Source organism: Hypanus sabinus, chromosome 21 (genome assembly GCF_030144855.1).
Source record: "Hypanus sabinus isolate sHypSab1 chromosome 21, sHypSab1.hap1, whole genome shotgun sequence".
NCBI lineage: Eukaryota > Metazoa > Chordata > Chondrichthyes > Myliobatiformes > Dasyatidae > Hypanus > Hypanus sabinus.
Genome location: NC_082726.1, coordinates 35,983,779 through 36,011,629, shown reverse-complemented (window position 1 = coordinate 36,011,629; position 27,851 = coordinate 35,983,779). Strand labels below are relative to the sequence as shown.

Genomic DNA, 27,851 nt, shown 5'->3' with positions numbered 1-27,851 from the left:
ACACCTTATATTCTGTTTGGGTAGTCTCCAAACTGATGGCATGGACATTAATATCGCGAGCTTCCGGTAATTGCATCCCCTCTCTCCATCCCCATTTCCTTCTCTCACCTTATCTCCTAACCTGCCCATCACCTCCTCTGGTGCTCCTCTCCCATCCCTTTCTTCCCATGGCCTTTTGTCCTTTCCTGTCAGATTCCCCCTTCTCCAGCCCTTTACCTCTTTCACCAATCGATTTCACAGGTCTTTTCTTCACCCCCTCCCCCTCCCAGTTTCACCTATCACCTATTGCCTTGTATTTCTTCCTCTCCTCCCTTTCCTCCACCCTCTCATCTGCCTCCTCATCTTAGCCCACTGCTCTATTCTCTCTATACCCATGACTGTGTGGCTAGGCATAGCTCAAATACCATCTATAAATTTGCTGATGATACAACCATTGTTGGTAGAATCTCAGATGGTGACGAGAGAGCTTACAGGAGTGAGATATGCCAACTAGTGGAGTGATGTCGCTGCAACAACCTTGCATTCAATGTCAGTAAGACGAAAGAGCTGATTGTGGACTTCAGGAAGGGTAAGTCAAAGGAACACATACCAATCCTCATAGAGAGTTCAGTAGTGGAGAGAGTGAGCAGGTTCAAGTTCCTGGATGTCAAGATCTCTGAGGACCTAACCCAGTCCCATCATATTGATGCAGCTATAAAGAAGGTAAGACAGTGAATATACTTCATCAGGAGTTTGAATAGACTTGGTATGTCAACAAAAACACTCAAAAGCTTATATAGATGTACCGTGGAGAGCATTCTGACAGCTGCATCACTGTTTGGTATGGTGGAGCGGGGGTGGGGGGGGGGGGTTGCTACTACTCAGGACCGAAAGGAGCTGCCAGTTTAGTTTGGTTGTCAATTTAGTTTTCTCCATCTTGGGTACTAGCCTACAAAGTACCCAGGACACCTTCAAGGAGCGGTATCTCAGAAAGGCAGAGTTTATTATTAAGGACCTCCAGAAGCCAAGGCATGCCCTTTTCTTACTGTCACCGTCAGGTAGGAGGTACAGAGGCCTGAAGGCACACACACATAGTAAATTCCCCTCTGCTATCTGATTCCTAAATGGACATTGAACCCATGAACACTTTCATTGTTTCTGTTTTTGCACAAATTTTAAAATCTGTTCAATATACGTATACCGTAATTGATTGATTTTTTCTGCTGCTTCTATATTATGTATTGCATTGAACTGCTGCTGCTAAGTTAACAAATTCCATGACACATGCCGGTGATAATAAACCTGATTCTGATTTTGATTCTGAGATCAGGTGTCAATTGAAGAGGGTGTTAACCTTTTGGTTGGAAGTGTCTTTGTTAGAACTGCCTGGGTTATGATACTAGAAGTATAGGTATATCACTGTATACAAATACTGAAAAAAATGTGCAAAAAAGATGATCTGTGTAGATGTATGAATGAATGAATGATTGATTGATTGATACTGAGAATGTGAGTTTTAGAGCCCTTGAAAGTGAGTCCATTTGTTTGGTTCAGAGGTATAAAGAACTGAACAGACTTTGCCAAACCTCTGTTGACAGTTGTCACAACCTAAATAGTAGGTGATTTTACTATTGTGACTTTAAAGCCATGTTCAACCTTCGCAGTTAATACTAAATACTGTTTTACTGTAATGACTCTCACTGGCAGTAACCTAACATTAAAGGTTTGGTTCAGCCCACAGCCTCCCTTATGCTTTTTTCATGTCAAAGACTGGTATGTGTACCTGAACCCAAGGGATAACAAGATAAAGATGATGCCTTAAAGTACAGTGCCTAATAAGATGAGAAAAGGCGGAAATGTAATTAGCTTCTTGACATAAAGGAGTAGAGCAGCAAATTATAAACACGAGATTCTGCAGGTGCTAGGAATCTTGAGCAACACACACAAAATGCTGGAGGAACTTAGCAAGTCAGGCAGCATGCATGGAGGGTAATAAACAGGTGATATTTTGGCCTGAGGCCTTCATCAGGACTAGGAGTCTCGGCATCCTGATGAAAGGTCTACATCATCTGTTTATTCCCCACCATACATGCTGACTGACTTGCTGAGCTGCTCCAGTACTTTTGTGTCTTAGTTAAAGAGTAGGGAATGCTTGTCCTCTGAGAGATAAAAAAAAGACAGTTACTTTCTTAAATGACTGTATTGTGTCATTAGAATTCATTTCTAATTCTAATATTTTGAGGACTTTCAAATAAGGTGTATGTTTCAGGAATAAGTAACTAGTTGATTATGTTTATTTTATTTTGTCTTCTTCACTATATAGGATTCTTTGAAAAAACTGTCCATAAGGAATTTTGGTAATTGAGCTTGTGCTATTCCTTGGAACTCCTTGTTATGTGGTGAGGCTTTGTGTAGGTCCACAGCAAGCCTCAACCAGTGCCTGTACTGGCAATCTCTCTTATGGTTGAAGTGTGTGGTTGGTTACCCCTAGAGCAACAGATCATCCACTGCATGCTGCCTAGTCAGCACTGCAACAGCATTGTCTGACCTGAGGGTGCAGATGACTAGAAATATCAGCCTTCTGCATCCAGACTGGTGGGTAAGATGGGTGAAGGTAACGGCAGGAGTCACAATGTGAAATGCTAATTTGATACCACTGCTGTGAATTTGGAATTTGGGCTCATCGTGTCCTGTCCACACAAAGTTGAACATGACATTCAATGGAATAAAGGATTTCCCTCCTCCACTTGTCTGATACTTACAGGGGTAATAAACAGTTAAGGCATTAGTTGTTGGATTATTTCTTGATGCTATTACAATACATAATTTTGTTAATTTTCTTTAATTGGCTAAAGTTTAAGTATCCTTTTGGATATTACAGTATATGTTTGCTTTGAAATACCTTTAAAAGCCTTTGTTGAAGTAAGTTATTTTCAAGCATAAGGACAGAAAATGCTGGAAACACTCAACAGATCAGGCAGCATCGATGGAAAGGAAACAGACTTAATACTTCAGGTTAAAGATCATGACCAAAGATTTGATGAAGGATGTTTGACATAAAATATTAACTTTACTTGTCTTCCTTAAGAATCTGCATGGCTGTTGAGTGTGATTGCCAGCATTTGCAATATTTTGATTTTTATTTTCAGACATGGTTGGCCTTTAGGAGGAAGGGTTTCTCCTAGGGAATAAACATAGCTAGGAAATCCAGTTGCTATCTTGAACTCTGCATTGTATCCTCACAGAGGGATCAGAAGTGGAGAGAGTGAGCAATTTCAAGTTCCTGGATGTCAAGATCTCTGAGGATCCAACCTGGTCCCAAAATATTAATGCAGCTATAAATAAGGCAAGCCAGCAGCTACATTTCATTAGGAGTTTGAGAAAATTTGGTTTGTCACCTAAAATTCTTGAAAGTTTCCACAGATGTACCGTAGGGAGCGTTCTGACATGCTGCATCACTGTCTGGTATGGGGGAGGGGGCGCTACTGCACTGGATCAAAAGAAGCTACAGAAAGTTGTAAAATTAGCCATCACCATCTTTGGTACTACCCTCTGTAGTATCCAAGACATCTCTGCTTCTGATTCCTCTTCAGTTTTCTGGTTATGTCCATTTCGCAGAAGGAATTCTTCCTCCTAAAGGCCAACCATGCCTCAGAAAGGTGGTGTCCATTATTAAGGACCCATATCACCCAAGACATGCCCTCTTCTCATTGTTACCATCAGGAAGGAGGTACAGGAGCCTCAGTGATATAGGAACAGCTTCTTCCCCTCTGCCATCCGATTCCTAAATGGACATTGAACCCATGAACACTACCTCACTTTTATTATTTCTGTTTTTGCACTGAATTTAATTTAACTAATATATACATATTTCTGCAATTTATTTCTTTGTTTTTTTTGTTCTATAGTATCATGTACAGTATTGCATTGTACTGCTGCTGCTAAGTTAACAAATTTCATGACACATGCCAGTGATAATAAACCTGATTTTGAATTCTGATTCTGATTCTGAAAAACTAAACAAAACAAAAAAAAATTGGATAAGGGAGTAGGAGGAAAGGTGGGAGTAGGAGAGAAGAAAGGAGGAACACTATGTGTCTGCTATGCGCTTTCCGGGAAGTTTTAAGCTCACAGAAGTGCTTACTGCTGATATTTCCAGAGACACCAATGAATAGGGTATTTAAGAAAGCTTATGGGATGTTAGCTTTCATAAGTCGAGGGATAGAGTTTAAGAGTCTCAAGGTAATGATGCAGCTCTATAAAACTCTGATTAGGCCACACTTGGAGTTCTGTGTTCATTTCTGGTCGCCTCACTATAGGAAGGATGTGGAAGCATTGGAAAGGGTACAGAGAAGTTTTACCAGGATACTGCCTGGTTTATAGAGTATGCATTATGATCAAAGATTAAGGGAGTTAGGGCTTTACTCTTTGGAGAGAAGGAGGATGAGAGGAGACAAGATAGAGGTATACACTATATTAAGAGGAATAGATAGATTGGACAGCCAGTGCCTCTTCCTCAGGGCACCACTGCTCAATACAAGAGGACATGGCTTTAAGGTAAGGGGTGAGAAGTTCAAGGGGGATTTTAGAGGAAGGGTTTTTACTCAGAGAGTGGTTGGTGTGTGGAATGCACTGCCTGAGTCTGTGGCGGAGGCAGATACACTAGAGAAAATTAAGAAACTTATAGACAGGTATATGGAGGAATTTAAGGTGGGGGTATATTTGGGAGGCAGGGATTAAGGGTCGGCACAACATTGTGGGCCGAAGGGCCTGTACTGTGCTCTACTATTCTACGTTCTATTTTCTATCATTGCCAGAGCTACCAATGTAACCTCAGAGCAAAATAGTGCCAGCATTCACTTTTTCATCAAATATGATAATTTTTCTATTGTGTTTTGGTGTATGTCTTCTGTACTGTGGACATAGAAAATCTCTCTTCTCTTAACATCTTGCAATTAAGGCACCTAATGCATTAACAGAAAATGCTGGGGTACGCTATATTGCTGGTTCGACCACTTCTCGGTATTACAGCACCAATTCACTTCACAGTAGATTTTCACTATTTACTGCAGACAAGATGGACCATTGCTTTAAGTGCAGGTTGCCTTTTAAGTAGCTTTCATTATTTATAATGTCAAGCCTAGAGTTAATTTGTGGAACATTTTAACAGGGAAGGTAACATTGTAATGAATATCAGTGAATATATGTTGTTAATTGAGTATCCTTGTGCTTTTCATGAAGTTGAAAGATCAGACAGACATACTTTATTGGTCCCGAGGGAAATTGGGTTTCATTACAGTCGCTCCAACCAAGAATAGTGTAGAAATGTAGCAATATAAAACCATTAATAATTAAATAATAATAGGTAAATTATGCCAAGTGGAAATAAGTCCAGGACCAGCCTATTGGCTCAGGATATCTGACACTCCAAGGGAGGAGTTGTAAAGTTTGATGGCCACAGGCAGGAATGACTTCCTATGATGCTCAGTGTTACATCTCGGTGGAATGAGTCTCTGGCTGAATGTACTCCTGTGCCTAACCAGTACATTATGGAGTGGATGGGAGACATTGTCCAAGATGGCATGCAACTTAGACAGCATCCTCTTTTCAGACACCACCATCAGAGAGCCCAGTCCACCCCCACAACATCACTGGCCTTATGAATGAGTTTGTTGGTTCTGTTGGTGTCTGCTACCTTCAGCCTGCTGCCCCAGCACACAACAGCAAACATGATAGCACTGGCCACCACAGACTCGTAGAACAATGTGGATAACAAATTTTTAGACTTGCTACAAAAAGCAACATAAATCAATCATGCTATTAGTGCCATTAATAACAAACTTTTTGCCACTGAACTGAAAAGGTTTCTTTTAAGGCAAGTTTATCGTGTGTCTTTTATCACATTTACATTGGATCCAAATTGGATCAAGTGCAACACAGTGGCAAAATACTACTGGTTCAGACATTTTAAGAGCTAGTTTAAGATTCTTGAAATTAATTTTTCAGCTAATAGTTTCTTCTTCCATTTAGTTAGTTTCTGTATATTACAGTAATGTCAATGTTTCTAAGCTTAATTGATTTGTAAAATGCTTTGACCCAGCTTTCTCTTTCTTTCTGAAGAATGACATTCCATATTCCCTCTTCCTTCAAGCTATCCACAGTCTAAGGAGACAGAAATTTAAAGGCAGTCAATAACTTCCCTTTAAAAGCTTTTATTTTTATGTAAAATATTTCTTTTTCCAGTGAATAAATTTGAGCTGTGAATGGGGCATCAGTCTAAGAAAAAATCCCTTATTTTTGTTTTCTCGATCCAGGGGAGGTATGCAGTGATTCTCGTAAAAACGCTTGGCTTGTTCTCACCAGTGCAGCCAGTAGGTCCAAAGCTCACCACACCATGAATTTCCCATTTACCTGAGCCGTTCTGACAGAGAAGGGGGCCACCAGAGTCTCCCTGAAACACAACAAACTGCAGTGAGTCCCAGTACAACACAGTCGTATGCAGTGAATCTCAGAAGTCCACCATTACACAGAGTGAATTCTAGTTACACAACATCACAATGGATCTCATTGCCTACCATCACATATAGGAAACCCTGTATTATACCTATCGATGCACCATAATGCATTTTATTAATGAAGTGCATGTCTTATCCATGATTTTTAATGGGAGCAGGTACAGCAGTCCTAATGGTCTTGTAGATTCTGCTTCTATTTCTCAAGTTTTTACATTCTAGTCATTACAGCTAAACATTGTCCTCATACTATTTTAGCATGAGAATCAGAATCAGGTTTAAAATCACCGACATATGTCGTGAAATTTGTTAACTTAGTGTCAGCCGTACAATGCAGTACAAGTCTATTACAGTAGGTATAAACATGTATTTTAAATAGTTAAAGACAGTGCAAAAACAAATAATATAAAAAAGTGAGGTTGTGTTCATGGGTTCAATGTCTATTTAGAAATCGGATGGCAGAGGGGAAGAAACTGTTCTGGACCTTCAGGCTTCTGTATGTCCTTCCTGACAGTAACAATGAGAAGAGTGCATGCCCTGGTTGATGGGTGTCCTTAATAATGGACACTGCCTTTCTGAGGCACCACTCCTTGAACATGTCTTAGACTCTACAGAGGCTAGTACCCAAAATGGAGCTGACTAACTTAAACACTTTCTTTCTTTAGCTTCTTTCAATCCTGTGCAGTAGCCACCTACCCGCACCCCCCCCCCCCCCCGATATCAGAGTGATGTGGCCAGACAGAATGCTCTTCACAGTACATCTGTAGAAGTTTTTGAGTCTTTTATGTGACAAACCAAATCTCCTCAAACCTCTAATGAAATATAGCTCCTGCCTTGCCCTCTTCATCATGGTCTGGTACGTAAACGTCAATGTCCTTGTATGGAAAAGCCTATTAAAAAGAGGTGGATTCGGCACTGTCCCTCACAGTTAAAGCATGCTCACTACTGAGCACGTCTACACAGAGCGCTATCCCAGGAATGCAGCAACCATCATCAAGGACTCCTGCCATCCAGGCCATGCTCTCTTCTCACTGCTCTCATCAGGAAGAAGATGCAGTACAATGATAAGAGCACTGCTCTCATCAGGAAGACCACAAGGTTCTGGAATAGTTATATCCCCTCAATTACCAAGCTCTTGAAACGGGATAACTTCACTCAACTTCACTTGCTCCACCACTGAACTGTTCCCATAGCCTATGCACTGTCTTTCAAGGAGTTCGACTCATGTTCTTAATATTTATTGTTTATTTATTTATTGTTATTATTGTTGTATTTTTAGTTTTTTTTTCTCAGCTCAGACTGGTAAAACCTGAGGTACAGGCATAGCCAATCACACTCATTTCTCAATTGCTAGGAACTTTTTGGACTACTCTAGTGGTGTTTAGTATTGCGGCTTTCTGGAAATTTATGTAAACATTGTTGTGCAGGACTAATTATTTAATGCTATTGTGTAGAATGATACCAGTTGTAGATATTATTACTGGGACAATGAGTAACTGTTCATGTTCCATTATCTTTCAATTTACTCTTTTAATTCAGCATATTTATGGTGTTTTCACATTGATTTCTGTATGTTGTTCTTGCATGTTTATCCTGTATTATTATATCTGGATGGTTATTGTGGACTGTCCTACCTGTAATAACAGACTGGTCGTAATATGATTTGTGGGTCTCTGACTCTAAAACTGGATCAGGTTTGTACTTATAGTAAAGTATGCTGTTGTTTTTGAGTTTGTATTTTAAAGCACAATTTTGGTGAATGATGTTTCCACTTGATGTGCTTGTGTAAGTAATCATATTGTGTTAAAATGCTGCAGGATCCTGTAATGCGCTGGATTGTTTCTGGTTTCTCTTGCCATTTCTGCGTCTTTAATTTGTTATGTATTTTTGATTACTATTTGTGTTAACTGCCTGATCCTGAATTGCCGCAAAGAACTCTGTTTCTGGGAAGAGATCTCCAACTTTGAGCCAGGTGTTTGATGCTTCCTTGTAGACATCTAGACTCTTCAGATCATGGGGATGTCTTCCATGGAGGGTCATGCTCTTCCATTGGTTCACTTTTTCTTCTATAGTGATAATGTCTTCATTTTTCTGGGTTGTGCTTTTATTTAAGTTTACATGTGTATACTTGACAGAATTACATATGCCAATGTGGCATGGTGAATTCTGATTTGGTTGATTGAAACATATCCTTTGAAGTTTTATCTGATTGTTGTTTAAAATTTTTATGTCTGTTATTCCTCTTCCTCCTTCTGTCCCAGGCAGATTTAATCTGAGTGTGTCTGAATATACATAGTGTTTTCTAAAATCTGTCATTTCAGTTCTTATTTTCTTTGTAAATTTCCCAGATTAGTTTTGGACTAAGAAATTATGCCAAAATTATCATTATCGTTGTCATTATTTATTTATTTATCTATCTATCTATTTATTTCTCTCTCTCTCTCTCTCTCTCTCTCTCTCTCTTTCTCTTTATTTTTGTATTTGCACAAGTTGTTTTTGCTCATTGCTTGTGGCTTGTGGTCCCTCCTGGTGGCTGTGGTCTTTCATTGATTCTATTGTACATCTTGTATTTACTGTGATTGCCTGTAAGAAAATGAATCTCAGTATCATATATGATGACATATATGTACTATAATAATAAATTAACTTTGAACATAATCCACAGCCGCCTATGCACCTCTGACTATCTCTAACAGGTACTTTAGAGCACTGAAGCGATACTTACCAACAGTCTCTGCAAAACCTTCTGAATACAATGGCAGAATAAGCAAACTCTCCGTCTCTTAGGCCAACAAACCCAACAGTGATGCCCTAGTTACATTTAGTCCCTTTCATTGATCAGGCCATGTTTTTGGCTTATCAAACACCACTCTCCAGAAACAGGCACCCTGTTCTGAGCAACACACACAAAATGCTGGAGGAACTCAGCAGGCCAGGCAGCATCCAGGGAAAGAGTACAGTTCACATTTTGGGCCAAAACCCTTCGGCAGGATTGTAAAAAAAAAGAGGAATAGATTTAAAAGGTGGGGGGAGGGGAGAGAGGAAAAATGAGGTGATAGGTGAAACCTGAAGGGGGAGGGGATGAAGTAAAGAGCTGGGAAGTAAATTGGTAAAAGAGACGGAAGGTAGTTGAAGAAAGAGAAAGGAGAGGAGCACCAGAGGGAGGCGATGGGCAGGCAAGGGGATAAGGTGAGAGAGGGAAGAGGAGATGGGAAGTGGTGAGGGAGAGTGGGGTAGGGTGCATTACTGGAAGTTAGAGAAATCAAATGTTCGTGCATCAGTTTGGATGCTACCCAGACAGAATATAAGATGCTGCTCCTCCAACCTGAGTGTGGTCTCATCACGACAATGGAGAAGGCCATGGATCGACATGGGACTGAGAATGGAAGTGGAATTAAAATGGGCGACCATTGGGAGATGCTGCTTTTTCAGATAGATGGAGTGCAGGTGCTCAGCGAAGCAGTCTTCTAACCTATGTTGGGTCTCACTGATATACAGGAGGCCACACTGGGAACGTTGGACACAGTATATGACCCCAACAGACTCTCAGGTGAAGTGTTTAATATCCTGAATGGTAGTGAGGGAGGAGGTGTAGGGGCAGGTGTAGCACTTGTTCCACTTGCAAGGATAAATGCCAGCAGGGAGATCAGTGGGGAGGGACAAATGGACAAGGGAGTCACTTGGGGTGTGATCCCTGCAGAAAACAGAAAGTGGAGGGGGGGGGGTGGAGGAAGATGTGCTTGGAGGTGGGTTCCTGTTGGAAATGTCAGAAGTTTCGGAGAATTATGTGCTGGATGCAGAGGCTAGTGTGGTAGTAGGAGAGGATAAGAGGAGCCCTATCCCTGATAGAGTGGTGGGAGACTGGAGTGAGAGCAAATGTGTGTGAAATGGAAGAGATGTGGTTGAGGGCAGCGTTGATGGTGGAGGAAGGGAAGCCCCTTTCTTTGAAGAAGGAGGACATCTCCTTAGCTCTGGAATGAAAAGCCTCATTCTGAGAACAGAGGCAAAAGAATTGAGAGAAGGGGATGGCGCTTTTACAAGTAACATGGTGGGAAGAGGTATAGTCCAGCTGTGAGAATCCATGGGTTTATAACAGACATCAGTGGATAGGCTGTCTCCAAAGATAGAGACAATGAGATCGAGAAAAGGGAGGGAGGTGTTGGAAGTAGACCAGGTAAATTTGAGGGCAGGGTGAAAGTTGGAGGTGAAGTTGATGAAGTCGATGTGTCCACCATGGGTGCAGGAAACAGCACCAATGTAGCTGTCGATGTAGCTAAGGAAAAGTGTGGGACTGTCACCAGTGTAGACTTGGCACATAGACTGTTCCACATAGCTGTGGCCCATGTGAGTGCCCATGACTACACCTTTTGTTTGAAGGAAGTGGGAGGAGCCAAAGAAGAAATTATTTTTTTCTGCTAGGCAGAGGAGAGTGGTGGTGGAGGGGTACTGGTTAGGTCTTGTGTCCAGAAAAAAGTGGAGCTTTGAGGCCTTCCTGGTGGGGAATGGAGGTCTAGAGGGTCTGGACATCTGTAGTAAAAATAAGATAATGGGGGCCGAGGAACCTGAAATCATTGAAAAGATCCAGAGCGTGTGAGGTGTCATGGATGTAGGTAGAAAGGGATTGAACCAGGTGGGGGGGGGGGGTGGTTCTGAGTTTGGTCGCAGAAAGGGACAGAGGAAAGGGAATAGCTCAGTGCTTTCCTGCAGATACACAACATACCCACAGGTGTGGGTATTCTGGCCTCTGACTGCTCAGAATAACAAGAAGAATTTAATATTCTGTTGAGAGCCTTGTGTCCATTTGTTGGGAGCACACAGTAATTCAGCATAAAAGCAGATAAAATTCACCAACTCCCAAGCTGCCCATCTGCCCACCCTATCAATCACTTCCTACCCTGTCTATATAGAGCAGAATTTGTGGATCCCACATTAATATCAACCATCCCAGAGTGTGCAGAGCTGGAGTTACCCTTGTTCCTGAGGAACTACCTACAAATAAGAAGAGGACTTATTACATTGCCCAGATGGTAATCAAAGACTGTGGACATACAGATAATACAAAAAGGGTTCCCTTGGACTCAGGGCTCATTTTAGACAGAAACGATCTCTGCAAAATATTTTTGTCATAGTCATAGAAAAGTGCAGCAGAGAAACAGGCCCTTCAGCCCATCTAGTCCATCCAAACCATTTAAATTGCCACTCCAGGACCTGCATCGGTACCAGATCCCTCTATCCATGTACCTATCCAAACTTCTCTTAAACATTGAAATTGAGCTCATGTGCACCACTTGTGCTGGCAGCTTGTTCCACACTTTCATGACCATCTGAATGAAGAAGTTTTCCCTCATGTTCCCTTTAAACTTTTTGCCTTTCACCCTTAACCCATGACCTCTGATTGTAGTTTTACCCTACTCAGTGGAAAAGGCCTGCTTGCATTTACCCTATCTACTGTATACCCTCATAATTTTATATACCTCCCTCAAATCTCCACTCAATTTTCTACGCTCCAAGGAATAAAGTCCTAGCCTGTGAAGTGTGTCCTTCATATGAAAGTTCATATTAAATGTACATTTCTGATCTATTTAAAAAAATGATATAAGGGTACAGAGGTAAGCTGATGAGGGGAATAGGTGCTGTTAACCTTCAACCAGATTCTTTCCAAATACCTGACAAGCGGCAGGAGACCCCCCTGTATCTTTCAAGCCAGCACAAATCATTGTACTACGCACTCGATCCCCCCAGAACTTCTTCATTTTGCAGGTCTGATGATCGATGATTGGCAGTCTGGCTTGGTTCAGCACTTCAGATAAAATGACATTTTTCTTTGGTACTGTAAGGAAAATAGTAAGTCAGACTTGAATGGTCATATACCACACTACTGCTTATTCCTGGAATGTCAGGTAAAGCTTGTCCCTCATTTCACAGGGTGCTGATGTGGAAATCAATATTTAGCCTTGGTCAGGATATGGGCTTAAGTCGTCTTGCTTGAGCAGATGTTTGAGACCAACATTTTAGAATTATACTTTAGACAATAGACAATAGGTGCAGAAGTAGACCATTCGGCCCCTCGAGTCTGCACCGCCATTCTGAGATCATGGCTGATCATTCACTATCAATACCCAGTCCCTGCCTTGTCCCCATATCCCTTGATTCCCCTATCCATCAGATATCTATCTAGCTCCTTCTTGAAAGCATCCAGAAAGTTGGCCTCCACCGTCTTCCGAGGCAGTGCATTCCAGACCCCCACAACTCTCTGGGAGAAGAAGTTTTTCCTCAGTTTTAAATAACTGACCTCTTATTCTCAATCCATGCCTCTGGTACTGGAATCTCCCAACATCTGGAACATATTTCCTGCCTCAATCCTATCAAATCCTTTAATTATCTTAAATGTTTCAATCAGATCCCCTCTCAATCTCCTCAATTCCAGTGTGTACAAGCCCAATCTCTCCAATCTCTCTGCATAAGACAGCCCTGCCATCCCAGGAATCAACCTAGTGAATCTACGCTGCACTTCCTCAATTGCCAGAATGTCCTTCCTTAAACCTGGAGACCAAAACTGTACACAATATTCCAGGTGTGGTCTCACCAGGGCCCTGTACAAATGCAAAAGGACATCCTTGCTCTTGTACTCAATTCCCCTTGTAATAAAGGCTAACATTCCATTTGCCCTCTTCACTGCCTGTTGCACTTGCTCATTCACCTTCATTGACTGATGAACTAGGACTCCTAGGTCTCTTTGCATTTCTCCCTTACCTAACTCGACACCGTTCAGACAATACTCTGCCCTCTTGTTCCTGCTTCCAAAGTGGATAACTTCACATTTATTCACATTGAATGACATCTGCCAAGTATCTGCCCACTCACCCAGCCTATCCAAGTCTCCCTGTATTCTCCTAACGTCCTCTTCGCATGTCACACTGCCACCCAGTTTAGTATCATCAGCAAACTTGCTGATATAGTTTTCAATGCACTCATCTAAATCGTTGACATAAATCGTAAAGAGCTGTGGTCCCAATACAGAGCCCTGTGGTACCCCACTAGTCACCTCCAGCCAGTCCGAGAAACACCCATTCACTGCTACCCTTTGCTTTCTATCTGCCAACCAGTTTTCTATCCATGTTGAAACCCTGCCCCCAATGCCATGAGCTCTGATTTTACTCACCAATCTCCTATGTGGCACCTTATCGAATGCCTTCTGAAAATCTAGGTACACAACATCCACTGGCTTACCCTCGTCTAACATCCTTGTTACACCCTCAAAAAACTCCAACAGATTAGTCAAGCATGATTTGCCCTTGGTAAATCCATGCTGGCTCGGCCTAATCCTATTACTGCCATCAAAATATGCCACTATTTCGTCCTTAATAATGGACTCAAGCATCTTTCCCACGACTGACGTTAGGCTAACAGGGCGATAGTTCTCCGTTTTCTCCTTCCCTCCCTTCTTGAAAAGTGGGATAACATTAGCCACTCTCCAATCTTCAGGAACTGATCCTGAATCTAAGGAACATTGGAAAATGATTACCAATGCATCCGCAATTTCCTGAGCCACCTCTTTTAGAACCCTCGGATGCAGACCATCTGGACCCGGGGATTTATTAGCCTTCAGTCCTATCAGTCTACTCATCACAGTTTCTTTCCTAATGTCAATCTGTTTCAATTCCTCTGATATCTTATGACCCTGGCCCATCCATACATCTGGGAGATTGCTTGTGTCCTCCCTGGTGAAGACAGATCTAAAGTACACATTAAATTCTGTTGCCATTTCCCTGTTTCCCGTAACAATTTCTCCCAATTCATTCTTCAAGGGGCCAACATTGTTCTTAACTATCTTCTTTCTCTTTACATAGCTAAAAAAGCTTTTGCTATCCCCTTTTATATTCCTGGCTAGACTGGGCTCAAACCTGATTTTCTCTCCGTATTGCTTTTTTAGTTAAGATCTGCTGTTCCTTAAAACTTTCCCAATCATCTGTATTCCCACTCATCTTAGCCCTGTCATACTTCTTTTTCTTTAATGCTATGCAATCTCTGACTTCCTTTGTCAACCACTGTGGCCCCTTCCCCCTCTTTGAATCCTTCCTTCTCATTGGAATGAACTGCTTTTGCATCTTTTGTATTATCCCCAAGAATATCTGCCACTGCTGTTCCACTGTCTTTCCTGCCAGGGTATCCGCCCATTTAACTTTGGCCAGCTCTTCCCTCATGGCTTCGTAGTCTCCTTTATTTAATTGCAACACTGACACCTCTTATCTGCCCTTATCCCTCTCAAATTGTAGATAAAAACTTATCATGTTATGATCACTTTGCTGCAGAGTCTTCAAATTGAAACCCTAAATTACTTTTCAGAAGAAAATGGGCAATTAATGGTTAATCCTTTGTCATTATGTTTTGGTTCCCAGTTATTATTTCTGTACAAACTCTATCCATCATTCTGTGGTTGCACAGCCCATCAGCTCATCAGACTGTAAGAAGAATGATTATATTTTAATCATTTTCTTTTTGAATTGTAGGAAAGTAGTTTTATGTTAATAAGTCTTGCAAAGACAAAACTGAAAGATGGAATATTGTCAAATAATGTGAAACCTTTGAAGGACCTCAAAATCAACTTGTAGTGGATGATGTTTCTTCACAGGCAAATTAACTTATGGAAATATTAGAAAGGGAGTAGTGTAACAAACTTCCTCATTACTGTGATAGTGCTACCTTTATTTATTCATTTACCACAAAGCCAGCTACCCCATTCTCTGAAAGAAACAAAATTAACTGGGAAAAATAATTTCATGAATTTCCTTTCCAACACATTGGGCAGATTTTGGAAAACCATGAGGACATGGGGACTCATTCCCTCCCCTCCCTGTTTTGAATTTGAAGATATGTTTGAGGAGCAGATGAATTGTTTGTTGTTGTCACCCATTCATACAAGTTCTTTAACTCCTGTCTTACCTCTTGTTGCACCCCATCCTGTGGCCCAACATGGTTGACCAGACTGTAGTCGGGTGTCCTTCTTGGGCATACAAGCATATCGGATATAGTTGTTTTGTAAAATGTCCACTGCTGACCTGACCAAGGCAATGTCATTGTCAATTTCACTGTGGTGCGGATAGTGAAAGCGCTCATGTCTGTAAATTCTTTTCACACGATAGATCTTCTCCGTTCGTTCTGAATGATTCAGGTTGTGTTTACCAAGTACAATGTGCCATTTAGCTGTGTCCACTGCTTTCTCTCTGGAATGGACAATGGTTTGGGTCAAGAGTTAAATTTCAGAGATCATATGACCATAATAAGACCATAAGATATAGGAGCAGAATTAGGCTATTTGGCCCATTGAGCTTGCTCCGCCATTTCATGGCTGATCCTTGTTTTCCCTCCTCAGCCCTACACCCGGGCCTTCTCCCCATAACCTTTGATGCTGTAGCCAATCAAGAAACTATCAATCTCTGCCATAAATACACCCAACGACCTGGCCTCCTTAGATGCCTGTGATAACAAATTCCACAAATTCACCACCCTCTCGCTAAAGAAACGTATCTGCATCTGTTTTGAATGGATGCCCCTCTATCCTGAGGCTGTGCCCTCGTGTCCTAGGCTCCCCCACCAAGGGAAACACCCTTTCCACATCTACTCTGTCTAGGCCTTTCAACGTTCAAAATGTTTCAATGAGATTCCCCCTCATTCTTCTAAATTCCAGCAAGTACAGGCCCTGAGCTATCAAGCTTATCTCATATGATAACCCTTTCATTCCCAGAATCATCCTTGTAAACCACCTCTGAACACTGTCCAGTACCAGCATCTTTTCTTAGATAAGGAACACTAAACTGTTCACAGTACTCAAGGTGAGGCCTCACCAGTGTCTTATAAAGCCTCAGCATCACATCCCTGCTCTTAAATTTTAGACCTTTTGAAATGAATGCTAACATTACATTTGCCTTCCTCACCACTGACTCAATCTGCATGCTAACCTTTAGTGTATTCTGCACAACTATTTCCAAGTCCCTTTGCATATTAGATTTTGAATTTTCTCCCTGTTTACAATATAATCTGCACATTTACTTCTTCTACCAAAGTGCATGGCCATGCATTTTCCAACATTGTATTTCATTTGCCATTTTCTTGCCCATTCTCCTAATCTGTCTAAGTCATTCTGCAGCCTTCCTGTTTCTTCAACACTTCCTGCCCCCTCCACCAATCTTCATATTATCTGCAAACCTGGCAACAAAGCCATCTATTCCATCATTTAAATCATTGATATACAGCATAAAAAGAAATGGTCCCAACACTGACCCCTGCAGAACATGACTGGCAGTCAACCAAAAAAGTATCCTTTTATTCCCACTCGCTGCCTCCTACCAATCAGCCAATGCTCTATTCATGCTAGTAACTTTCCTGTAATATCATGGGCTCTTAACTTGGTAAGCAGCCTCATGTGTGGCACCTTGTCAAAGGGCTTCTGAAATCCAAATATACATATCCACTGCATCCCCTTTATCTTTACCTACTTGTAAACTCCTCAAAGAGTTCCAACAAGTTCGTCAGACAAGATTTTCCCTTGAGGAAACCATGCTGACTTTGTCTTATCTTGTCCTGTCTCACCAAGTACTCCGTAACCTCATCCTTAACAATTGACTCCAACATTTTTCCAACCACTGAGCTCAGGCTAACTGGTCTATAATTTCCTTTCTGCTGCTTACCTCCTTTCTTAAAGAGGACATTTGCAATTTTTCAGTCCTCCGGAACCGCCCCAGAGTCTTGAAAGATCATTACAAATACTTCCACAATCTCTACCACTACCTCCTCATGTGCATCCATGTCATTTTCCAGCAAGAAACGGGAATTTGTTGTTGCCTGGAAGTGGAACACCTCGTGTCTACACCACCTTCCCTTCTCACTCCCATATGAGGTATGTGTATTATTCTCTCCTTTGTAAGTGGTCCAATCATATCTTTTTTAACCTTTGTGGATCCAAGATACTACATTGGTTTCGGCATCACCCACTCAGTGCCTCAGTGAAGTCCATGTTTTTTGAGGACTCAAAATCTTGTCCTAGATTCCACTCATCTTAAGAATAAGAGAATTCCCAAGGGAGCTCTTGCTCTGGACATGCCACTAGCTAAGTGCAAAGCTTAATGTCTTTTTCTATCGCTGGCTTTGTATGGGATAGATTCAAAGATACCAGTGACCAAGATTTTACCTATGCCCTTCTGCCTCACTCAGTGATGCAGGCAAACCTCCCCACCTTTTTTTTATGGAATGTTATTCATACACTTTGCCTCAAACCATTGCTTACTTTTGAAAGCAGTGTGCTGCAGTCAGGATCCAGTGGCTGTGAATGAGTGTTCCTCCGCATATGTGGCTGTGGGACTTACTCTCCCGAGGGCGCACCTAGCAAGAGAGAAGAACTACAGCAAGAAATGATAGCCAGGTAAGCTCTGTTTAATCACAAGTAATAGTTACCTCACACATGCCAGACAATGACCATCATCAAGAAAGAGCCTAACCTGGGAATGAAAGGGTTAATGTTTGGAGAGCATTTGATGGCTCTGGGCCTGTACTCACTAGTTTAGAATGATGAAGGCAGAATCTTACTGAAACCTATGAAATTTTGAAAGGCTCAGGTAGGGTGGTCATAGAGTGGATGTTTTCTACAGTAGGGGGAGTCTAGCACTAGAGGGCATAGTCTCAGAATACGGTACAAGGATATCCCCCTTTAGAAAAGAGATGAGAAGGAACTTCTTTAAATAGACAGTGGTAAATCTGTGGAATTCATTGTCACAGGTGGCTGTGGAGGCCAATTCATTGAGTATATTTAATGTGGAAGCTGATTGGTGCTTCATTAGTAAGGACATCAAAGGTAATGGGGAGAAGGGGTAGGAGAATGTTAAAAGGGATGATACAGTAATCAGCCATGATAGAATGGTGGAGCAGACTCAGTAGGCTAAATCACCTAATTCTGCTCCTATGTCTTATGGTATTATTTTACTTCTGACACTCAGTTGCATTTCTGTAACTAGGTCCCCACCGATAACATCCTTGGGAATACCAATGGAATTATCTCTATAATATCACAGCGACAAAAGCAGTTCAGATTTGGAATCACTTACTCCAAGGCTCTCACTTAAAGAATTCTTAAAATCTTTTCATCTCTCGTCACATTTCATTAACAGTTGATTTTTAGAAAGGATAACATGAAATGTCAATGAGGGGAGAGTATTTGATGTAGCATACAAGAATTTTAGCAAGCCGTTTGATGAAAATCCCACAAAGCAGAAGTAAAAGCCCATAACAAACAAGAGAAAATCTTCAGGTGCTGAAAACCCAAAGCAACTCTCACAAAATGCCGGAGGAACTCAGCAGGCCAGGCAGCATCTATGGAAAAGAGTAAATATTTGTTGTTTCAGGGGGAGACCCTTTATCAGGACTGGAAATGAAGGGGAGAAGTCAGAGTAAAAAGGTGGGGAGGAAGAAGCACACGGTGGTAGGTGAAACTGGGAGAGAGAAGAGGCTGAAGCAAAGAGCTGGGAAGTTGATAGGTGAAAGAAGTAAAGGGCTGGAGGCAGGGGAATCTGATCGTAGACGGAAGACCATGGAAGATGGAAGGGGAAGGAGTACCAGAGGGAGGTGATGGGCAGGTATGGAGAGAAGGTGAGAGAAGCAAACAGGAATGGGGAATGGTGAAGGGGGAGGTGGGCAATTACTGGAAGTTCAAAAAATCAATGGTCATGCCAACAGGTTGGAGGCTACCCAGACGGAATATAAGGTATTCCTCCTCCAACTTGAGTGTGGCCTCATCACTGCAGTAGAGGAGGCCATGGACTGACATATTGGAATAGGAATGGGAAGTGGAATTGAAATGGGTGGCTACACGGAGATCCCAGTTTTTCTGGTGGACAGAGCATAGGTGTTCAGCGAAGCAGTCTCCCAATCTACGTCGGGTCTATATATTGGCAGCACTGGATACAGTAGATGACCTCAACAGACTCTCAGGAGAAGTGTTGCCTCACCTGGAAGGACTGTTTGGGGCCCTGAATAGTAGTGAAGGAAGAGGTGTAGAAGCAGGTGTGGCACTTGTTCCACTTGCAAGGATAAGTCCCAGGAGGGAGATCAGTGGGGAGGGACGACTGGACAAGGGAGTTGCATAGGGAGTGATCTCTGTGGAAAGTGGGAGGGGGGAAGATGTGCTTGATGGTGGGATCCCATTGCAGATTGTGGAAGTTACAGAGAATTATGTGCTGGATGCATAGGGTGGGAGGTGAGGACAAGAGGAATCCTATCCCTGGTGTGGCGGTGGAAGGATGGAGTGAGAGCAGACGTGCATGAAATGGAGGAGATGCAGGTGAGGGCAGCATTGATGTTAGAGGAAGGGAAACCCCTTTCTTTGAAGAAGGAAGACATCTCATTAGTTCTGGAATGAAAAGCCTCATCTTGAGAGCCGATGTGGTGGAGACAGAGGAACTGAGAGAAAGAGATAGCATTTTTATAAGTGACAGAGTGGGAAGAGGTATCATCGAGATAGCTGTGAGAATAAGTGGGTTTATAAAAGATTTCAGTAGATAGACCGTCTCCAGAGATGGAGACAGAGAGACCAAGAAAGGGGACGGAGGTGTCAGAAATGGACCAAGTAAATTTGAAGGCCGGGTGGAAGTTGGATAAAAGCCCATGATATGAGCAAAGTGGCAGTTTGTTTTAAGATTGTCTCAGTGTCAGAAAGCAATTTCTAAAGTTGATGGGAATTTTTCTAAGTGTGGTGGAGCGGCACAAGGTTCAGTACTAGACACCTTGCTTTATGGTACACAGAAATACCTTTAAGTGTAAGAGGTGAAATTAAGAAATTTGTTCATGGTACCAAAAGTTCTAGCACGTGAGAAAATGGATGGTTTGTTTAAGTTGTTACAAAGTGGCAATTACAATTTTGTCATGGTGTGCACTGGCAACAACTGAACCCAGGTGTAGAGGAATGACAGACTCCCATGTACAGATGGAAGCAAGAATTTATACATAGGAATTCCAACAGAACATGGTTGGCTTGAGCAAGTGATACAGTGAGACCAATCATTTTCCAAACCAAGGACCCCCGCTATAAGGGCTAATCAGGAATCCGCTTTAAATAATCACAGAACAAGGAGAACCCATGCCAGTCAAAATAAACTTGACAGGATTAAACAGAAAGGGCTTAACAACTCTAGTTAAGACAACAATAAACAAATACAGCTACTCTATGGTTAGCCTCACAGGCCTGAAGGGCTCATGACAAAATTTAATCTGAAAGAATGTCAATGGAAGAGTGGGGTTCTGTACAGGAGATGAAAGTGGCATTAACCTGAAGTTCATTTTTGAACCATAGAGACCTGATGGGCCAAATGGTCTCCTTTAGTGCTGTCAATTTCAATAATCTATAATGCACGAGTCAAGAATATGACTGGATACTCTTCACCTCCCTAGATGGATGCGCCATGGAAGAAGATCAACACTACTTGAAACAGAAAGCTTTCCTGATAGGTGTCCTATCCACCATGCTGAGCATTGATTCCCTCTGCTATCTGTACACCATGGCTGCACTATGTACTATTTGCATAATACACTGCTGTTAGGTGACTAAGCTGTTCAGACAGCGTAGCTGTGACATGTACCACAAGTAGCATGTGTATTGAAACCCCACTATGTGCATGTCGCTCCATATCACATACCTTACTGACCTGGATATATAACGCTGCCCATTCATTGTCACTATGTCTAATCCTAGAGCTCCTCACCAAACAGCGTTGTGGGAATAACTTAATAGTTATCACTTACTATCATTTTCTCAAGGTCTATTGGAAAATTATATTAATGGCTGACTTTGTCACCAATATGCAGAAATTGTTCAGTAAAATAATTTTAAGAAGTAGACTTTATAGACTAGAGCTCAACTTGATCTTTGAAGGATGAGTAGAAGTAGAAGAGGTAAAATGAGTTTTCTTTACCTGCTCGGCTAGAAATAGGAGGAATTAAGACTTTCATTTTGATTTCAGGCATGCTTTTTTAACATGTAAGCAATATAACTACGCTTTTATGGAGTATTTGTTTATTGAGAGTGGGTGTCTAATCATTGTCAAGGATGTGATTTGCCTTCCCACATTTTCAGTTAAACTGTAATTAGTAAATAAAAGCCAACTGTGAATAGAATTGCTCCCACTGTAAAAATATACTTATATTTTAACTGGTGGAAAAATAGTAAGTTCAGGTCAAGTTCCCCTCCACACCACCACCAACCCCTTCCCAGATTCTCCACATTCACACTTTCATTCTTGGGAACTCAGACAACAACCAGACAATAAATTGTACCACACCCTCCAGGTAATTGGTGAGTTAGTATCATATAGAATTGTGATAAGAGGTGCTTCTGGAGAGCAATGGTTGCTTGGAATATTTTTGTGGTTTCAGGAGAATATTATTGCTATTACATCCTAACAAGTACAAGAAAAATTTACTTACTATTGTCCTTTCAAGGGTTCTTGTGAGCACAACACCCTTTCTGAGCAATGCTACCCAAATATTACATCAGGGTTTTAGAAACCAAACTTGTATGCCTTATCGGTATACAGGTGTCCCCTGCTTTACAAATGTTCGTTTTACGCCACTTTGCTTTTACAAAGACCTACATTAGTAGCCTGTTTTCACATTACAAAGAGGACTTTGCTTTTACAAAAATTTTCCCATATAAATTAATGGTTCTTCGCTTTACGCTATTTCAGCTTCAGAAAGGTTTCATAGGAACGCTCTACCTTTGTAAAGGGCGGGAGGAACACCTGTATTGTGCAGAGTTCTAGGATTGAGTAGAAATGGAGATGGATTCATCCACTGCTAGAAGGAGGTGGTTCATAGAGAGCTGCAGTTTTCTTCATTATGAGTGTACAATGTCCTGGGTATGTTACTCAAAATGGCCTCTTTGGTTTGTTACAAGTAGGAATGTTTCTTTGTCGGATAAGTGTTTCTCTAGCCGTTGTTTCACTTTAGAATGGCTGATATGGTAATTGTATTCATTTGTTAATCAATGGGGAATGTCATTGTGTCTTGTGATGCTGGGAACTTGGGGGAGGGGTTTTCGCGGGTTTTTTGGGAGAGGCCGAGGAAGACACTGAAGAAGGTGGACGTGTGCTGGACTGCTCGTAAGACCACCGGGGTGGTCCCAGGTTCGACGGCCGGATGGGTCGATTGGTTCGTTGATTGAGCTCCAACGAGTGCACTAAACAGACTGAACTTTGATAAGTGGCGCCTTTTGTTTTTTTTCCTTGTGTATATATATTGTATTGCTTACTACTCTTTTTAATTTTAGTAAACTCTTTAAAGTGTATTTCATAACGGTATTTGTTGTGGATTTGATACTGTTGGCGGGCTCGAGGCGTAAACTCGATTCTCACAGCACCTGCGTGTACGGGAGGTGGGTTGGAGAGTGGCTGGATCCCCTTTTTCCCCTAGACATATACCAGCCTGTTGGGTAAGGGTTACATGAGTTTATTCTTGTGTAACCAAGCTTGATCTTGAGGTGCAGTAGTATATACAGCTTCCTGTATGTTCTTCCTCTCCCTTTGTGTCATACTCAATAGCTGCTACATAGTTACTCCCAATATATGTCATTTATAGTTACTCTGCAATTCATTCTTGTGGTATTTATGAAATTATAAGGTCATCTTAGTATTTAAGATGCAAATGTGATACAGATATTTAAGAGGCTTTTAGATAGGCATATGAATCTGCAGGATAGGAAGCATATGGACATTGTGTAGGTAAAGGGATTAATGTAGTTGACATTTGCTACCAATGTAATTAGCTTAGCCAATGTAATTAGTTTAGCATAGCATTGTGGGCTGAAGCGCCTATTCCTCTGGTCTACTGTTGTATGTTCTATCTCACAGTAAAGAGTTAATTTTGTGCCATTTAGAGTTAAGAATGCATATTTACATCTTGGATATTTATTGAGAACTGTGATGAAGGCTAGGACCAGAACTACAAGTTTCCAATAGAATAAAGAAGAAAATTGAGGACCTTTGATAATCAAAGGATGAATCAGCAAGGAGCATGAGAGTTCATGATATTAGGGCACTTGTGTAGCACGGATTGAAGACTGGTCTGTTGAAGCCAGAGAGTGAGAATAAATAGGTCTTTTTCAGGCTTGAAGGATGTAACTAGTGGAGTACCCCAAGGTTCAGTTTTTGGCACTCAGTTAATAATGATTTATATTAATGACCTGGAAGAGGAGAGACATGTTGTGATGAGGATATTGGGACTTTGCAGCATGATATACACTCGGTGGCTACTTCATTAGGTACACCTCTGCACTGCTCATTAATGCAAATATCTAATCAGCCAATAATGTGGCACAATTCACAAAAGCATCTAGACCTGGTCAAAGGGTTCTGCTGTTGTTCAGACAAAACATCAGAATGGGAGAAAGAATGTGATCAAGTGACTTTCACTGTGGAATGATTGTTGGTGCCAGATGGGGTGGTTTGAGTATTTCAGAAAAGGCTAATCTCTTGGAATTTTCACACACAAGTGTCTAGAGTTTACAGAGAATGGTGTAAAAAACAAAAAAAATCCAGTGAGTGGCAGTTTTGTGGGTAAAAATTCCTTGTTAATGAGAGAGGTCAGAGGAGAATGGTCTGACTAATTCAAGCTGATAGGAAGGTAACAGTAACTCAAATAATCACACATTACTATAGTAATGTGCAGAAGGGCATCACTGTATGCAGAATGTGTCAAACATTGAAGTGGATGGACTATAGCAGCAGAAGATCAGTGTCCATTTTATTATGCACAGGAGGTTCCAAATAAAGTGATGAATGATCATAGATAGGCTGAGTGAGTAGGTGAAAACTTGACAAATTGAGTATAATGTTTGTCAGGTAACAATCCAAAAGCAGACAATTATCTAAATGGAGAAAGACTGTAGATGAGTAAAGCATGGAGGGATTCAGGGATTCTTACACTTGAACAGCAAAAGGTTAACAGGAAGGTGCAGCAAGTTTTGAGGAAGAAAAATGGCACATTGGCCTTTATTATAAGAGATTTAAAGTTTAGAAATAGAGAAGTATTTGCAGTAATTGTACAAGGTGTTCAAGAGTGGCATTGCAGATAGAGCTGCTTTCTCACAGCTCCTGATACCCAGCCTGAAACCTGAGCTCTGATACTCCATATATTGAGTTTGAACTTCTCCCTGTGCTACTTCAGTTTCCTCCCTACATTATAAAGATGTGCTGGCTGCGAAGCTGATTGATCATTCTAAGTTGTGTCTTGTAGAGTAGAGCTGTTGGAAATAGGTCACAGGGAAAGTAACTGGGGGAGTCGAATTGCTTTGTGGACTGACATAGACTCAATGGGCTGAATGACCTCCTTCTATGTCATAAAGACATACAGGTGCTGATGAGGCCAGATCTAGAGTATTGTACAAAGCTTTGGTACCCCTATTTAAGAAAGGAAAAACTGATATTTCTGACGGCCTAAAAGAGATTAACGACTAATTATTGGGAAGAGAAGGTTGCCCTATATGAATAGATAAAAATGTTAGATCTTTATTATTTGTGTTTAGAAGAATGAGGGGAGATCTTGTTGAAATAGATCCTTAAGGAGCATTAAAATGTAGATGTTAAAATGTTTGCACAAGTGAAATAACTTCTAATGAGGGGACATGGTTACAAGATAAAGTGCAGTAATTTAAATCTGTAGTGGACAGGAATTTTTTCTCACAGAAGGCTTTGAATTCTGCACCCTGGAGTGTTGGGAAGCTAGATTATGGGATATTTAAAGAAGAAGCAGATACATATTTAAAATCTCAGGGGATTGAGGCCTACGGAAAACTGGAATAGAAAGAGGGATAAGGCCCGGGTAAAATCAGCCATAATCACATTGAATGGAGGAGCAGGTTTGAGAGGCCCAGTGGCCTATTCCTGCTCATATTTTCTTATGAGACTGCACAATTTTATTTCATCCATGATTTTGAAGATCAAATCTGCACTCTTTATTCACTACTTATGTTGCAAGTTTCTCTGCAAATTAGTTATTTTTTCATCCATCTAATCCCTGTTTAGACCAATAGTATTTCTTAAGAGAACTAAAGGAAGCTTTCCAAATTATGTAAAATTTTTCTGAGGTGCCTCTTTCTACTAACTGGTACATTGGAAATAGAGGACTACATTCTAATTTGTCATCAACAAAGAAGAATCAAATGCTTTCAAATGCAGAATTTATAACAACTTTTAAAAAGGATTAATACTTGAAAAAAGGAAAATAGGAGAATATTACGGACTGTTGGGGAGCTGACCATTATGACCCCTGCAGCAAAAGATTCCATATTCATCCATCACCATGACTCGTCGTTTACCTGTAGAGAGACCTGCCATGGCCAGGAATGTGGACGTGCTTCATTCCCAGATACAATCCTTCCAGCTACATTTGGCAAGAACTGTGGGATGCCACAGTCCTCTGGCCAGTCTGAAAACCCAATAAATGTAGGTATTAGCAAGGCATCCTCTCAATACATAGACATCTGAAAACACACACTACCACTGTTTTGATCTGTGTAATCTGTGCCAAACTGGAAAGATTGAACAGGCCAGGGCTCTTCTAGATAATGAAAGGCCAAGAAGAGACAGGTGGAAGACGACATTGTGAAATGGTTTAATAGGACGAACAAAGGTAAGAGAATTCTATCTTGGAGGATTCCAAAGCTATGGGCAAAAGTGAAAAGCAGGCACTAATCAATCCAATAGTGAACTTAGAGAGAATTAAGTGTTGAAACTTTGGTAATTATGTTGAACTCAATACCTCATTGAATAGTTGAGATGACTAGAATGGTTAATGTACATTTGAGAGAGAAAGAATTAGAAAGTGAATAGGATTCGATAAATAGAGTGCGAGGTAAGACATATGGAGCATAAAATCTAGCATGTACTATATGTACCAATTTGATGTTGACTCGAAGTAATTCTCTGCACAGTTGTATAGCTAGAAGAGTTACTGCCTCACAGCTCCAGCAGTCCAGATTTGATCCTGACCACAAGTGCACTCTATATGGATTTTGTATGCTCTACCTGTGACCACATTGGTTCTTCTGGATTCCTCCCACATCCTAAAAACAAGGTAGCTTTTACCTTAATTGGCCCCAGTAAATTGTCCCCAGGTGCATTCATGAGTGGTACACTTTGGGGTTGGGAGAGGAGTTGATGGGAACATGAGGAACATCAGTTGGGTTACAGTAGGATTAGAGTAGAGTGATTGTTTTCTTGTTGGTTGGTATCTCCTCATCATAATCTCCTGTAGCCTACAACATATCCTCGCTCACATTTACAACAATTCCTTTTTTTAAAGTTTTTTCTTCACTTTTCTATAGTAACAGGCAAATTATAGCACCCAATTTAGAAACTAACCAGGTTTTCTAAGATGTATGAAGAAAGCAGAACACTTGAAGTAAACCTGTATTGTCACAGGGAGGACAAATAAACTCTGTCACAGAGACATCAGCTGAGGTCAGAATTGAACCAGGGTACTTGGAGCTGTGAAGAAGCTGTAACACATACATTAAGTACCTGATTACTGATCCACATTAGCATTACTTAGGTTAGAAAATGATTTTTGACCTTTTTTCAATTAGAAGACAATTTCACTGCTCTTACCTAGATATCCAACTTTTTGCTGAAGACCATTCCCAAAATGAAATGCATGACTTATCATTAATACAAGGACAATCAAAGGCACACTCTGATCCAACATGTTCAGCAACCGTCCATCACGTAATTCTAAACATCCCCACCTTTGCTCAATAATTTATATAAGTGCCGAGCACACAGAAACTTTCATGTGACTCCATTGACACCATTGTGCCAGGATTATCCTGTCCTACTTTACAACAACCAAACATGAAATAGAATGGGCCCAGATATTTCTGTGTGGCCTTTGGCCTTGCTTGTCAGCCATTTCTACAGTGAATCAGTAGTTTCAGTGATGTGTTGACCGACTATGCACAAACAGCTGGGTCAGTGACTGTGTATTGTATTCGAGAAGGAATTAGACAGATCAAGAGAATAGACAAAGAAGCGCAAGATGGAATATAATGCAGGGAATTGCATGGTCATTCATTTTGGTAGAAGGAATAAAGATGTGAACTATTTGGTAAATGGAGATAAAATTCAAAAGTCAGAGGTGCAGAGTGACTTGGGAATCCTCATGCAGGATTCCTTAAAGGTTAACGTGCAGGTTGAATCAGTGGTATGGGTGGCAATGCAATGTTAGCATTCATTTCAAGAGGACTAGAATATAAGAGCAAGGATGTGATGCTGAGGCTTTATAAGGCATTGGTCAGACTGCACTTGGAGTATTGTGAGCATTTTT

General features: G+C 41.2%; 1 protein-coding gene across 1 annotated transcript; it reads right to left on the bottom strand.

Moving 5' to 3' along the window:
- Window positions 1-6,047: 6,047 nt before the first annotated feature.
- Window positions 6,048-27,233, bottom strand: zgc:112285 (uncharacterized protein LOC561476 homolog). Its single transcript, XM_059946325.1, has 6 exons — window positions 27,137-27,233; window positions 25,846-25,955; window positions 17,776-17,870; window positions 15,435-15,715; window positions 12,158-12,321; window positions 6,048-6,430 (listed from the first exon to the last, which is right to left on the bottom strand). Exons 1-6 carry the CDS (start codon window positions 27,231-27,233, stop codon window positions 6,251-6,253), a joined length of 927 nt encoding a protein of 308 aa, XP_059802308.1. The 3' UTR covers window positions 6,048-6,250.
- Window positions 27,234-27,851: the final 618 nt, after the last annotated feature.

Coding starts and splice junctions, on each gene's coding strand:
- zgc:112285 (XM_059946325.1), bottom strand. CDS start 27,233: ATGTTGGATCAGAGTGTGCCTTTGATTGTCCTTGTATTAATGATAAGT. Junction 17,871..25,845: donor CATGGCAGGTCTCTCTACAG/GTAAACGACGAG, acceptor CTCTCTTGCTAG/GTGCGCCCTCGGGAGAGTAA. Junction 15,716..17,775: donor GCAGCACACTGCTTTCAAAA/GTAAGCAATGGT, acceptor TGTCCATTCCAG/AGAGAAAGCAGTGGACACAG.